Genomic DNA, 15,797 nt, shown 5'->3' with positions numbered 1-15,797 from the left:
TGATTTGTTGACTTAAATAACTGTTTGGCAGATGTGTATGAAGAGGGATTATAATAAGATTTCAAAGTCTCCTGTTTCACGGAAGGCAAGAAATGATGCAAAAGTAAGACAAAAACCCACTTCACAAAATAGCCATTGTGGAACAACTGGCTCCATGATTGCTAAAAATTATATTTAAATAACAGTTGTTTCTAAATATATGCAATTTGGAGATTTTAACTGTATTCTTTTTAGATGGCTTATCTGTTCAAGATTGTTTTTATCTTCTAAACAGGTGATTACTATTAGGAAAGACGACTGCTTGGAATGTGATTAGATTTGTTGCTTTGTTGATGTTCCAAGACGGTAGAAAGTTTCGAAGTTCTGTGAATAAGTAGACACAAGTTACTTGATTCCTGCCCCCCCTCGTCCCAAACCCATCATAAAGAGGCAGAAATGTAATTGCGGGGGGGAAAATCCCTATTTTCATGCTTGAATATCTTACAAAACAACCAAGTGGATTTTATCATGCTTGAATATCTTACAAAACAACCAAGTGGATTTTATCAAACTTATTCATACATTTTTTTAAGGCCAGAAGGGACCATTAGATCATCTAATATGACATCCTGCATGTCTCAGGCCATTGCATTTCACCTAGTTACCTCTGTATTGAGCTCGCTAATGTGAGTTTGGCTAAAGCATCTCTTCGGAAAGACATCCAGTTTTGACCTGGAGACATAAAGAGATGGAGAAACTTCTCTTGGTAGGTAGTTCTCATGGTTAATCACCCTAACTGTTTAATTAAAAAATTGCCTTCTCAGAATTGACCCCTCTGTTGAGAATAAGCATGAGAAATTGCAGCAATAGGGGAGAAAAGTTTGGAAAGTTGGAAGCAGCTGGAGGAAAATGAATGTGTCACCTTATCAGTAAACTATACTGGTTGTTATAATAGTCTACTAAAAGGAATAGCTATATTTTTAATGGAGCAATATTAACAGGCCATGCATTATTAACTGTTTTACAGCAGTACAGTGGGTTAGTTGCATGCATTGTGGCAAACTTTACATCTGAATTTGAGGAAATACTTTAACTGTATTGGACGCAAAATATGTTACTCTAGGCGAATTAAAAATATCTAGTAGTGAACACACAAAGAAACCATACACTACTGCATATAAAAATTTATAAAGGACATTGTAGTGTGTTTTCTGTCCATTTGAGAGACCAGTTTATATTGTAAATCTAAACACAGTCCCTAAATGTCGTCCAAAGAAAACACAACATGGCCAAATTGAAACTGTAGTAGTCTTTTATCTCAGATTAATTTGTTTTTCATAAAATCCCTTTCAGGACAGTGAACAAAAGTGAGGAAAAGATGATGCATTATGGAGTAACTAACTTTCATAGAAAAAGAAAAGGAGTACTTGTGGCACCTTAGAGACTAACCAATTTATTTGAGCATAAGCTTTCGTGAGCTACAGCTCACTTCATCGGATGGACGATGTGAACTTCTAAAAGAAATGAGACCGCAAAGCAAAACAGTGGCCAAACTTAAATAAATAAAAAGGTCTTTTTTCATTTATCCCCTGAACTTGGAGACATTTCCTCTTTACCTAGGAAAGGTAGAATTTGCCAGGTGTAATATGAAATAAGGTGTTTTCCCTGATACATAGCTGGTGCTCTGTGATTTCCATTATCTTCATTATTAGTTCTACAAAACATATAACTTATTAGATAACCAACTAAAAAAAGCCAGTTCTTTAAGATATGTCGGTGGCACACTCACACGTAAGCAATCTAATCTGACATCCTGTGTGTCACAGGCCATTACATTTCACCTAGTTACCTCATAAACTGCATTGTAAGGCCATGCTATAGATCTTATGTTGTGCTGTATTGTGGCTTTCCCTCACAAGTTCAGAAGGAGAGGAATGGTGTTCTCATGGCGGCTTGACAGACTTGATGGATCTTAACCAAGCAGAGACAATGGATGAAGAGCAGATCTCAGAGACTGAATCGCAGTGAAAGGGGAAAAAAGGGACTAGATTGAAAATGGAGCGGAGGGATAGGTGGTGGTGGTGGTGGAGAGACTTGTAGAAGAATGACCAGTAAGTATGAAAGCCTAATCATTGAGATGTATGATTAAAAATCAGTATATCAGGATTGTGAAGGAACAGAGAATTGAACACTTAATTGAGTTCATCTCCCTTGCCCCCAATACTGGGGAATTTTGGTTTCTAAGAATGAAATTCAGGGTCAGACCCAAAGCCAAGTCTTTCTCTATCGCTCTAATTGCAGTTGTTCCATTTCACATGATTTTAATGTTTGCCTGGAGAGACCTTTCTAAGCTGGCAATTGTAGGTGCCAGTCTGTCTGCTCATCCAAATCCTGAACGACATACAGTGCTAGAAACCTTGATTCATTTGCACATTCAGACATCCTAGAATTCCTCTGACAGATTTCTCCCCGCCCTTTACAGCTTTTATCACAGGTTTTATGGATTGGATTTCTTTAACTCTTGTAGTCTGGCTCCTGAATGTGGGTGATGCCAGCTTCATCAACCTTTGCTCCTCCTCTTCCCCACTGTTTCCTTCCGTCAGCTAATACCATGGCACTCGGTCTTGGCAGGACCCGTAGTTATGCTTTAGTCAGACAGTAGCGTGTAGTAAGATAGAAGGTGCCTGTCTCGTGCTGGTTCTCCAAAAGTCCAAGTGTCTCTCACTGGTATCCTAGATTTTTTTTTTTTTTTTTACAGGCTCATGGAACAAGTTTTCTTGCTTATGTATGCCTCCAATGTGGTAATTCACCTCAAAATCATTGCAGCCTTCAGTTTGCAATTTTGCAGTTTGTGTGTCTGGGTAGTACAGAAGTGATAGTAGATGATGATTTGCCCATGAAACATCAGTTTCTGACCAGACTATCCTCTCCTGCTATCTTCCTGTACTCCCCAAAGAGTAAAGTTTATATTTTTCCTCTTTGTCTATAATGCATACACTAACTCCAGCTGATCCCTTGGGATGTTAACTGCCTTTAAGTTCTTGTTGGATATTAAGGCTGCTATGGTTTAAGCATGTTCATGTTTCAGATCCTTTGTTAACTTACGGTAATAGTCTTAGCTAGGTGTTTTGAGACAACAAGACTGCTTTCTGTTGCTAAAGCAATTTGTGAAGCTCTGGACAGTTGGTATTTAGGTTGGATATTAGGAAAAACTTTTTCACTAGGAGGGTGGTGAAACACTGGAATGCGTTACCTAGGGAGGTGGTAGAATGTCCTTCCTTAGAAGTTTTTAAGGTCAGGCTTGACCAAGCCCTGGCTGGGATGATTTAATTGGGGATTGGTCCTGCTTTGAGCAGGGGGTTGGACTAGATGACCTCCTGAGGTCCTTTCCAATCCTGATATTCTATGATTAGAATTTGAGTTACTGGCTCCTGTGCTTGTGTTTAGACCACACAATCTTCTCAGAGAAAGTTGGTGGTAAAGTAATTAAGTTCAATATGCATAAAACAAGACACACAGTCTCCCCATCCAACTAGATCCACGGGTAAGCTTGCTTTAAACAAACTGTCATTTTTCTTCCTTTAGCTCACAATGCCTGATTTGTATTGTCCATATTAGGGCATCCTTTTTCCATTTCATTTCTTCCACCAAATACCTCAAAGATCAGTGTTGTCAGCGAGTTCAAGAACAACTGACTCTTGAGCTCTTATCCTTGCGCTTTGTGGTTTTTAGGTGGTTTCTTGTTCCCTAGAGAAGACCATGCATCTTTGTTTTATATTTATAGAGAACTGCTTATGTAGGTAATTCTTGTATTTATTAATACAATCTTTCAAAAAAGTATGTTCCAGTCTATTTTGAGTGATTATTGTGGCATTGGCATTGACATAATAGAGGGCTTTTTCTGTCAAGCTTCTTTTTCCTTTTGTGTGCATTTTCTCTCCAGATGCGAAAAGTCAGACAACTTAAGTTGGTTATGAAGCTGTTTCCCCATATATTGGATTTTCATGTCCTATTGACAGCTGACTTCATGAGAATACATTGGGTTCAATCTAGTGTTTTCAAGGGAAATTCCTCATTATGACTCAAATAAGTATTCTTGTAAATAAGTCTGTTGTTTATCCTGTTTTTCTTAGGGCTTCAGGAACTCCACTGTGGGTTTGTGCCAGAATTAGTGAAACTTGGTTCACTGGAGTGCATGCGAACAGGAACTCTATGAATTAGAAAGAAGTCAGAACACTTTCTTTTCCTAATGCTTGCAGAACAGGAAGTGCTGAGTAGCATTCTGTGTAGTTGTAATGTTGCTGATCTTTTATGTTCTGGTGTGGGGGCCAAGTTGGCGTGAGAATCTGGGAAAGTAGATTAGGTTTTCGTGTTGAGTGGTTTGGGGATTTAGAGGGTTGAAGCCAAATTACTGTGTTCTCCAGTGCTTTAGTTTCTTCTCAGCTTTAATTTAGTAACCTAAGGGTTAAAGATTTTTATATATATGTATATATTTTTTTAGGTGTAGTCCTCTCATTAAACTCGCTGGGAATCGTGTGACTGAAATCTCAGCCTATCACCACTTAAAAGATCACCTCTAAAAGTTATGACCTGTTTTGTTGAATTAATTGAAGCACTGTGCATTCTGTTTTTATTCCATGGTAAAATCCAGGCTTGCTTGCAGCAGCCATAAGAAAGCATCAGTTTTGTACCCACTGCAGAACATGTGTGCTTCTAGCGCTCTTCTTTTGCATGTAATATTAACACTGATCAGTTAAATGAGATAAAATGAAAGTGGTATATTCAATAATAGGCCCAAATTATGTGCTTATTCTTTAAAAATTACAGTTTAATTGTGGAGTTAAAATTTTATGGCAGACCAAATGTTCAGTCAGAGCTGTTTCAATTTAATTTGTCTTAATTTTGTTTTAAAGTTTAAAAACTTGTCTTAAGTTGATTAAGGATTTGTTTTTTTTTCCTCTTGTGTTTTCAGTTTGTGGGCCAAATGTCGACATTCGCAATGATATCCATGAGCTGAAGCGCTTAGAGAACTGCACGGTAATTGAGGGTTTCCTCCAGATTCTGTTGATCTCCAAGGCAGAGGACTACCGCAGCTTCCGCTTCCCAAAGCTCACAGTTATCACCGACTACTTGCTGCTGTTCCGTGTGGCAGGCTTAGAGAGCCTCAGTGATCTCTTTCCCAACCTCACGGTTATTCGCGGGAGGAACCTCTTCTACAACTATGCCCTGGTTATCTTTGAGATGACTAATCTCAAAGAAATTGGGCTTTACAATCTGAGGAACATCACCCGAGGGGCCATCCGGATTGAAAAAAACTCTGACCTGTGTTACCTCTCCACAGTAGACTGGTCTCTGATCCTAGATGCAGTGTCCAACAACTACATAGTTGGGAATAAACCTCCAAAGGAGTGTGGGGACTTGTGTCCAGGGACGATGGAAGAGAAGCCATTGTGTGAGAAGACCTCCATTAACAATGAGTACAACTACCGCTGCTGGACCACCAACCACTGCCAGAAAAGTAAGAGTTGAAATTTTCTCTGCTTTAAATAATTTGAGACACCTATTCCTGTTGGTAAAATCCACTTGATAGGAATGTTGGAAAACCTTGGCTTCATAAGCCCTTATTTTTAAAAAGCTACTTTTTAAAGAGAGAGAATTCCTCCTGATTTATTTTTTTATTGTTATTGAGGGGTACAGTCATTATCAAAGATGGCTGGTACGGTACTATTAATAATTAGTATAATTATCTTTAAAGATGTTTGGTCTGTAATATATAACTAGACAAACATTTCAAACAAAACCTCACCTTAGCTATCTCCTCTGGGAAGGGGAAAAATAAATTGCATCTATTTCCCCGTAGCTCTGTATTGACAGAACCACTTCTAGATGAGCCAGGAGTAGTCCATAGTATCATGATTTCTGTTTCCATACTTGCAGCATCACAATAGTGACATTGACTGGTGGCTAGTTGTACTTATTAAAATCTTCAGTAACAGCCAATAAGGGAGTTTCCATCCTACAGCATGCCGAATTCCGAAGGTTGAATGTGCATTGTGTGAAGAAGTCCTTTCTTTGGTTTGTTTTAAACCAGCTGCCTATTTATTTCATAGGTTGCGCTCTCATTTTTATGTAATTATCAGTTATGTACATAATTTATGATTTAAAAATTAGTCATGCAGAAGTCAGGTGTATGAGAAATATTCTCAGTACTCACAAGGAAAGACGAATCTGTCGTGAAACAGAGCTGTGTGGTTATTGCTGGTGAATGGACCACAGCAACAGGAGGTCACTTCAGGTTGTATTTTAAATCCTGGTTGTTAAAGGAACTACAATCCACCATCCTTTTGAATGTCTGTGGAAGCTTCTGCCCCCCAGCCCCCACCCCTTTTCACACTTCTCCCCGTGGCATAATGATAAAATGGACTAACTGGAGACATTTTTTTCAGCAGTCTTGGGACCCGGTTATCCTTGCAAGTGGAATGCTGTGCGTGGAATGCATTCCACTGGCAGTGAAAAGATGAAAGCTTCTGAGCTCCTGGAACGGTGGGGTCCAGTTGGTCAGTTTTACAGCTGTACATAATAGTAGACAAAGAGAAGTTCCATTTTAACCTACTTGAAGCCCACAAGGACTCTGTGTGGGGCCGTTAGAGGGGAGGTAAACAAAGATGCTCTCCTGCAAACACATGGTGTATGTCTATACTGAAGCTGGTAGTGAGCCTCCCAACCTTGATAGAGAGACTTGTGTTGAGTGGGCTTGTGCTACTGTGTTAAAAATGTCTGTTCGTTGCAGCACCAGTGGAGGCGTGGGCTAGCCCACTGAGTTTGGACCCATGGGGCAGGGTAGGCTTGAGCTCGAGTGGCTAGCCCAGACTCCACCAGTGCCCCAGTGTCCACACAGCTATTCTTTTTGTGCTTATCTTACAAGCCCTTGGTAGCACAAGTCTGTCTGCCCAGGCTTGCTTCCATCTGCAGTGTACCCTTAGACCAGGGATCGGCAACCTTTGGCCCATGGCCCGCCAGGGTAAGCCCCCTGGCGGGCCAGGCCGGTTTGTTTGCCTTCTGTGTCTGCAGGTTCGGCTGATCGCAGCTCCCACTGGCCGCGATTGGCCGAACCTGCGGACATGACAGGTAAACAAACCGGCCCAGCCCGCCAGGGGGCTTACACTGGCGGGCTGTGTGCCAAAGGTTGCCCATCCGTGCCTTAGACGTATGCTTAACTTGACTTGCATGAGGAGTCCCGTTGTGAGTTCAATGGGATTGTTCATGTGAGTAAAACTATACACATCTGTAAGTGTTTGCAGGACTCAGGCTACAGACTGGAATCTCTTTTGGTATTATGTTTTTGTCTCCTTTCCCTCCCACCCTCCATGATCTTCTACTAAGTGAAGTTAATCTATGTTAAGGAATTTTTTTCTGTTAATAAGTCAGTGTTTGTAATATAGTCAGAAGTTTTAAATAGTCAATGAGAGAATTGATATGCTGGCTTGCAATGAAGTTGTACTTGTGTGTCTGTTTGCAGTCTTGTTCTTATCTGCTATGGCACCGTTTATCTCTTCTGATAGCAGGTATAGACAAAAACAAATGGCAGAACTCGGTCTCTTTGCACTTTTACAAATAGGGCAAACAAGCTCATAGTTTACTCAAATCACCACAATTGTACTGTAGGCTTTTTGAGTTTATCCTGTAAACTTAAGAAGGCTGTGAGCTGAGCCTATCGGTAGGACTTAATTACAGGCAATAATCACTGGGAGGAGAAGTCCCCAATTTTTACCTGCAATCTTGGCTTGAGTTAAAGTAGTGATGGTCAATATCAGAATGTGAGAGAAGTTTCTGTACAAAAGAGAGTTGGAAAAACCTATAGAGCATTGAAGCTGGGACCTCCACTGGGGAAGCTGAATCCCTCAGTATTTTGAATATCTTGACAGTTCCACTCAGATGAGAATTTAGACATCTTGCCGTGCAGTTCTACTCCCCGCACCCCTCAAAAATAAAAACCCTTGACGAATAGCATTGTAGGGCTCTGTTTCTTTCAGTATTTTTTGTAGAAAATAGTTAGTTTAATTTAAATAAATAAAATAAAAATCCCCAGCTGTTAGGTCTGCATAATTCAGTCTGAATCAGGGAGTCAGGCTTGGTTTGTTCCTTCTTATGTATTACCACCAATAATAATGGTTCTGTATGGCCAAATTACGTCTTCAGTGAAACCACTTAATTGTCTTTAGATTATATCCTTGGTGATTCCTGTGCAACCTCATTGCCTTTCCTGGCTTTGGAATGTGGTTTTGTTTTATTTTTTGTTTTGTTTTAAACCTCGTTCAAAAGAACGTAAGAATGGCCATACTGGGTCAGACCAATGCTCCATCTAGCCCGGTATCATGTTTTCCAGTGGTGGCTGGTGCCAGATGCTTCAGAGGGAATGAACAAAACAGGGCAATTTCAAGTGATCCGTGCCCTCTTATCCAGTCCCAGCTTCTGGCAGACGGAGGTTTAGGGACACTTGGAGCATGTGGTTTCATCCCTGACCATCTTGGCTAATAGCCATTGATGGACCTGTCCTCCAGGAAATTAAATGTATTTTTTGAACCCCGGTATGCTTTTGACATTCACAGCATCCCATGGCAACAAGTTCCACAGCTTGATCGTGCCTTGGGTGAAGAAGTCCTTCCTTTGGCTTGTTTTAAACAAGCTGCCTGTTAATTTCATTGGGTGACCCTAGTTCTTGTGTTATGTGAAGGGGTAAATAATACTGCCTTATTCACTTTTCCACACCCATGCATGATTTTATAGACCTCTGTCATACCCCACCCCCTTAGTCATCTCTTTGCTTAGTTGAACAGTCCCAGTCTCTAATCTCTCCTCACATGGAAGCTGTTCCATCCACCTAATAATTTTTGTTGCCCTTCTCTGTACATATTCCAGTGCTATATATTTTGAGATGGGGTGACCAGACCTGCATGCAGTATTCAAGGTGTGGATGTACCATGGATTTATATAGTGACATTATATTTTCATTTTTATCTATTCCTTTCCTAATGGTTCCTAACATTGTTAGCTCTTTGTCTGGCACTGCACATTGAGCGGATGTTTTCAGGGAGCTATCCACAGTGGCTCCAAGATCTTTCATGAGTGGGAGCAGCTAAATTAGAACCCATCATTTTGTATGTACAGTTGGGATTGTTTTTTCCAATGTGCATTATTTTGCACTTACCAATACTGAATTTCATCTGCCATTTTGTCACCTAGTCACTCAGTTCAGTGAGACCCTCTCCATCTCTTTAATTTCACTCCCTTTTGCCTGTGTTAGCTTCTAGGTGCAAACCAGAGGATGAAACAGAGCACGAAAGGCTGTATTTTCCTTGAAGTTAGAAGTTCTGACTCTGAATCCACGTCGGAGGTAGATCTGTTGAAAAAGATGGTGCCATATTTACATTGTCACAATATCACCATAAGGCTCAAGGAGATCAAATCAGTGAAGAGGTAGTAGAAAGGAATCGTAAGAATAATTGTTGAAGCTCAGGTCCTCATGTGGAAATGGGAGAAGTGATGCTAGGGTGGAGAGCAGAAAAGGAAATGCCACAGCTAAGTATGTGAACCAAAGTTCTAATTAATAAAGAGCCAGAAACTTGGAACATGTTGTTGTTTTTGTTAATTGTAACATGTCAGGGGTTGCAAGAAAGAGGACTCTAAATTTGCCAGCTATCCATCTAGAAGAGAACCACTGTCCTTTCTGAAGGAAAAACAAAGGAAGTATACATGTTCGATTGTTTAAAAGGGAGCTTCCTGTTTATCCTACTTGATTGTTTGAGCACACTGGCAATGAACTCCTAATCTGGGGAGAAAGGATGTAAAAAAGACAAGAAGCTAGGGTCCAGGTTTTTAAAGCTATTCAGGTGTTTCTCCGCTCAGCACTGCAAGGCCTAAGTGACTTAGGGGCTTGATACTCATTTTTGAAAAGTGAGCTCTGAAGTGCCTAAGTTCCCTGTAAAAATGAGACTCAGGCTCCCGTGTTACTTAACCTTCCAGTGCTGCCTAGAGACACCTAAATACCGTTTAAAAACCTGGGCCTCAGTCTTTAACCTGCATTTTTTCTCCAAATAAAGGCAGGAGGGCTACAATATTTTTCTGGTGAGTTCGTATTCTTCTTTTTATGTAATTTTTTGTAGGATGAAGATGACAAACATTGACATTCCCATTGCATACCATAATAATGCTAAATTGAACTATGGAAATGCTGTACATAGTCTTACATTCATTTAATTGCTTACCCTTTTATGTTGGTTCTAGCTGTATAGTAGGGAGCATGTATTAAGTACCTCTGTCCTTATTTAGAGCTTCCATTAAAGGATATCAAATCAATGGGTAAATGTGGTGTGGGAACGTTTAGTTCTTTCAGCAGGCTGGCTTCTGTTTAATTTTGTCATTGAGCAGAAGTCAGTTTCTGTTTCCTCTTCTTTCTTGCCACAAACAAAGGAACAGGCCTTTGCTTCCTTTGATATAACTTGCATGGGAACAATGGTGGAGGGAGGAGGGAGACCGGGTAGCAGTTCTGTGTTTTAAAGAGGCAGAGTAACACTGACATTTTGATGATCTGTAAGCTGCAGAAAATGTCCAACTTTTTTTAAAAGCTTCAGTGCAAAGTTTCTGTGACTTCTTTGTCAGTTCTGTAGCCCCTGGCTGGTCTATCTAGTGCACACTCCTACTTTTAATGCCCTAGCTCCTTCCCTTTACAGCTCTCACACTGTGCAGCGTTGGACTTAGTCTTGTCTCTCTGTACACTTAGTTGTGGTCTGAGATGAAGGGTGCTAGCGTGCTGCATGCACGTCTCCTGGCAGCAGAATCACAGACAGTGGTGTTGCCTTTCTGAATAGAAGTGTTTGGATTGTTGCCAGCAGCTGTTGTGAGGGATGGGTTAAACAACGGCAAATTTACAGGAGATGGTAAAGGATAGCATCATATAAACGCAATGGTGACATTGTCAAGGGAGCGCCACGTTCATTTATGATTTGTCCAACACTGAAAGCAGGTTAAGCGTTGTTAAACTTTCCAGCGCTCAGATCAGGTAAAGTCATTCTGTTTTGTTCAAAGCAAACCAATGTTTCTCATTTGTACTAGTCCAGATGTTGGTTATATATCATTGAATCTAGCAGACGCAACCCATGGACTGGAATTTCAGGTGACTTCTTCCTAGGCCCAGAACTGCAGATGGACAGTTGTCCTGAATGCCCTGGGTGAAAAGGTTTATATTCTGTCTCCAGCAGGGAAAACCCCCATGATGGTGAGCCCTGGGCCTCTCAAAGACAGCATTCTTTGTGTGTCTAGAGGGCTTTAGCATTGGGCTTTTAGGAGGAAACTAACTGAAGCAGAAGATATCTAGGTGAGGATATGGAGGCTCTTGGCATCCTTCTCACCTGATTACTTCTTCCAAAGTGCAGAGGTAAAAGCACTTGGGGCAATGTCTTATGAGCACGTTCTTTGTTCTGAAGATTTTTTTTTTCCCCCTTCTTTGCATGATCACTGTAGACAGCAGTGAGTGTATGGGATTGACATATGAATCAGCCAGGACAAAGCTTGCCTTTGTAACACCATTTGAAATGACTCATGACTCCTCACCCCCTGCCACGTCATGGCATTTTGTCACCAGCTGTCAAGGTGGATAAGGTGTTAAAAGGCCTCAAGGGATCCAGAGCTTGGCTCCTGCCACTAACCTCTGCTGTAGACAGGATCTCGGGAAAGCAAGCATTGTCAGGAGACATTGCTTTTCTAATGCAACAGATCTTGCTTAATTTGAGACACATCCAAGTGGTACAGAAACTTCCTGCTACACTTGCTTCATTAAACAGTTCAGTGAGAGAGAATGGCTGGCCCTGGTAAACTGCACCAGAGAGCTTCTGTATCTTATCAACTTAGAGAATCAGGTGGCTGTTTCTTCCATGGCTCAGAAGAACAATAAAGCATGCAATTTTGTCCCTGGGAGAAGAGAGATTTCAGTAGAAAACCGTACTTTCTTCACCTTACCCTTCACAGTGGAGACGCCATGGAAGGGCGGGTGGAGTCTTCCTGCCTTCTTGTCAGCTATCTGAGCATTTTGTTTCCAGGTGAAACAGCAGCTGATAGCTTCCTAGCAGACCTCTTGTGATCATACATTTCACTTTTATAGTGTCTTTCCATTGACGGATCTCAATGTGCTTTATGAGCGTTAATTAATTTAGCCTCATGGCTCCCCTGAGAAGTAGGTTCAGTGGCAGTCCAGTTTTACACTGAGAACGGAGACTCTGGGTGTTTGTGACTTGCCCTAGCTCACACAGAAACCTTGCAGGATCTCTTTTCTCCCACTCAGTCTTGTGCCTTTAAGCACAAGACCATCTTTCTAGAAGAGAAGCAGCAACATAGCACTGGTACTAGCGATATGCAAGGCTTCATTCCTGGACTTCATTCTGTTTGCTCATTTCCGTTTATGCCCTCTGGCAGGTTTCATCTTCTGAAGTATCCAGGCTAATATATGGGCATTTTACAACCATGTGAGATGACGTACATTGGGAGCAGCCACGCGTCTTGTCACCAAGGCCCTTGTTATTACAGCAGAAATGACCAAAACTCTGTGGACTCGAACACAGTGAATAACTGCTCAATGCAGATAGTCTGCAGACATGACCAGCAGTATGACTTGCACCTTAAGTGTATGGAAGTTTTATCAGGTGGCCATTCTAGTCTGCTGTTAAGCCCAGAAAATACTGAATCTTGGAGAATCATGAATTGCAAAACTCCAGTTCTCTTGATAGCTTGAATCTTGATAGCTGCATACTAGCCCAGGAATCCAGCATTGCGAATTAACCAGTTCTCTCTCAACTCTCAATCTCAAGGCACTCCAGTTTAAGATCTGTCAAATAATCCTTATGCTTTGGCTTTATGCTCCTTTAGGTGAGGAGTCAACATGGAGGTTCATGGTCTCAATTGCTTGACCTTTATGTATTTCCATAAACTGAAAATATGCAACTCTTAAAGCTACTTGGAAGGTTAGTGCGCCTCAGTCACTGTCTCCTCCCTGTGTGTGGTTTGCTGAAGAAACTCAACTAGTACATTTGAGATATTTTCTGTTGGGGCTATAAAAAAAACCAAGCAGGGAAGCTTTCCCATGCAATGGGAAGGAAGTGCCAAAAATCATTAGAGACCAGTTTAGGCATTGTATGTCTCAGCTTGCAATAGCAGAAGCTCTTTAAGGGAGGTGGCGAATGATGTGCCCTTCCGTCACAAGGTTATGTAGTGAATACATGATCCTTCCATGTGGTTTGCAGAACTCCTTATATGGAGACACCTTCTGGCTAGATCCTGCCCTCTGATAAGTATGTGGAATTCCCATTGAAACCAGTGGGAGTTGTGCCCGTGCCACCATGGGCAGAATTTAGCCCTCAAATATTTGGAGTTCTCCATTGTTAAGACTCAACAACTCAACCTTAGACCCGGTTGGGGAACTTCGGGTCTAGCTGTCACAAACAACTCGCGCTTTCTTTATTATCAGTTGGCCAGCCTTTAACCTGTCCTTAAAGGGAAATGGCTTAGCTGAAAACCATCCCATGTGCTGTCCAGGCGGAATGGGAAGACATGAAAGCTGAGTGTCTAGATTGCTATGGAAGACCTTGTAAGAGAGTAAATTATGGTAGGTAAGTGAGAGGGATGTACTGTTTCCGATTATAAAACAAAAAAGGAGCCCTGCTTCTGCAAATAACATTGCAGCGCGTCTGTTGAAGTTTGCACGGTAAGTGAGACCCTGAAGCTAACTTTGCCATTGGCATAAGCAAGTGCAGATCTACTGACTTCACTTGGACGTATGCTGTCTCCACAGTTCTTTACGTGTGGTAATATAGTTGGGTGTGAAGACTGACTTGAGATGAAAAAATGTGTTTTTGTAGGCATATCAGTGTATCTACAACACTGCACAAGACAAGCATGGAAAACTTCTTGCCCCAGTGTGTGAGAGTGAATGCTGTTGAAAGCGAAGGTGGCAACAGTTGAGGCCTATGAAGCTGATAGTTAAGCAGATGGCTGCTGAGGACAAAATATTTTTAATGAAAATGGAGCTTTTTGTATCAGCCTAACTGTGTTGGTGGGGGGAGGGGGAAGTGGCCTGGAGATCACTTCTATTAAAATCACTGAACGTACAAAGAAAATAACATGATGCATTTTTGAAAATGGTTGGAATCTGCTCCTGTTTGCACAGAGCCCAAAAGATTTAAACACTCTTGAAGGGCCTGCTAGTCTGCTGGTGTTGTTCAGCATAGCTTCCTGGAGTTCAGGGGCACACATCACCAGTTGACACCAGCTCTGTGGATTCAGCAGGGTGGGTGGAGTGAACCAGGTGCCTGGATCTCCTGTAAAAAGAAAAGGAGTACTTTTGGCACCTTAGAGCCACAAGTACTCCTTTTTGTGAATACAGACTAACACGGCTGCTACTCTGGATCTCCTGTGTCTCTCTCATTTCTGCCTTCCCGCTCTCCGAGGAATATTCAGTGCGTGTTCTTTGTCCTCTAGAAATATTGAATGTTTGAACTATGCAGCCATGAGCAGAGAGGGAAGGACTTGTTTGGAGCTGGAGATGCTGAATCAGATAATTTGGATTTATTATAAATGGCAACTGCATATGTTTTCTTTCAAGTTTTTTGCTTTTTAGGGACCCTGAATGCAGTGGAAACAAGCCATGTCAGCAACAGCAAAACATGTTTTAAAAAGCTTGGTTTTTAACAAGAAAATCCAATTTGAAGTAATTTGTGAATCTAGCACATGTAGGTTCAATCCTGCCGTATTAAGATTGTTTTCTGAACCTGAAAATAACCACCCTTTACAGAGGACCTGGACTCGGTTGATTAGGATGCTGACTTATTAAATGAATGAGCAGGATGGTAGAAAACCAATTGCAAAAAGGCCCAGTTGGTGTGTCCCTGCAACAGGGTCACTTTTCAAGTAAATAGGGGAAAACTTGCAAAATCTGAACCGAAAGGAGCTGTGTCTTTAGGCATTTCGTTAGCATTTGTTGTTGTTTAAATTATTCTGAATGAATTTTCTTCATGACTTTCCCTCCCCTCCTGAAAAGCATGCTCATTAGCCAAAGGTTTCCCAGAATTTTTATTATAAGGCTGTGAGAGCATATTTAATTAGTAGGTGGGAATGACTGCAGAACCATTCAGGACAGTCTGTAGTTAATTACTGTAGTGGTGATTTGTCATCTGAGAAAATAGGTAAAATTAAACCAACTTAAATTTACTATTTTTTGTTGTGCTGTAACAAGATGCCATAACCTGATAAGAGTATTGTAACTTCCCAAAAATGTTGTTTGTATCCTAGTGAGCGGTGGGCAGTGCGAGATCCTTCTTGGCTTGTGAGTTTGTTTTGGCACAGGGATAATTGCAGTGTTTTAGAGAAGACTGTTATTTTGTTGGAGTTTCATGCGATGAAATTTCTAGTCTGTGGGATAATAAATAGTGCTTTTCAGGGGAGGTTAGTGTGCGACAAAGGTATACAATTTAGTAGAAATGCGTTTTTTATTTGGATCAGTGGCCCTTTTGTTGGCATAAAAGATAAAACTGTAAAGTGAAGAAACCAGAGTTAAGAAGTGAATCAACCCCATCTAAGAAATTTAGTTTATTCTGTTCCTTTTAAAATCAAAAATCTCCAAAGGATGCATTATATAGGCAGATTGAGTATCCCTGTCCCTCCCCAAGAGGTAAGTGTTTGTTTATCCTCATCTTATGGATAGATATACTGCGGCACAAAGAGGTTAAGTCACTTCTGCAAGGCCACATAGGCAAGTGAGTGAAAGAGCTGGG

At 41.2% G+C, this 15,797-nt stretch overlaps 1 protein-coding gene across 4 annotated transcripts in view; it reads left to right on the top strand.

Moving 5' to 3' along the window:
- Positions 1 to 15,797, top strand: part of IGF1R (insulin like growth factor 1 receptor) — a 309,308-nt gene that overhangs the window by 35,075 nt on the left and 258,436 nt on the right. For 2 of the 4 annotated variants that reach the window (XM_073304258.2, XM_073304254.2), the window contains exon 2: positions 4,952 to 5,497. In XM_073304258.2, coding sequence (XP_073160359.1) covers positions 4,952 to 5,497 — 546 coding nt within the window. Of the gene's footprint in view, positions 1 to 274; positions 746 to 1,898; positions 2,091 to 4,951; positions 5,498 to 15,797 lie in introns of all 4 variants that reach the window. The other 2 variants (XM_073304255.2, XM_073304257.2) reach the window with 2 other exon arrangements.

Source organism: Lepidochelys kempii, chromosome 10, assembly GCF_965140285.1.
Source record: "Lepidochelys kempii isolate rLepKem1 chromosome 10, rLepKem1.hap1, whole genome shotgun sequence".
Lineage (NCBI taxonomy): Eukaryota > Metazoa > Chordata > Testudines > Cheloniidae > Lepidochelys > Lepidochelys kempii.
Note: the sequence above shows the minus strand (reverse complement) of the source record. Positions and strands in the feature narration are given on the sequence as shown.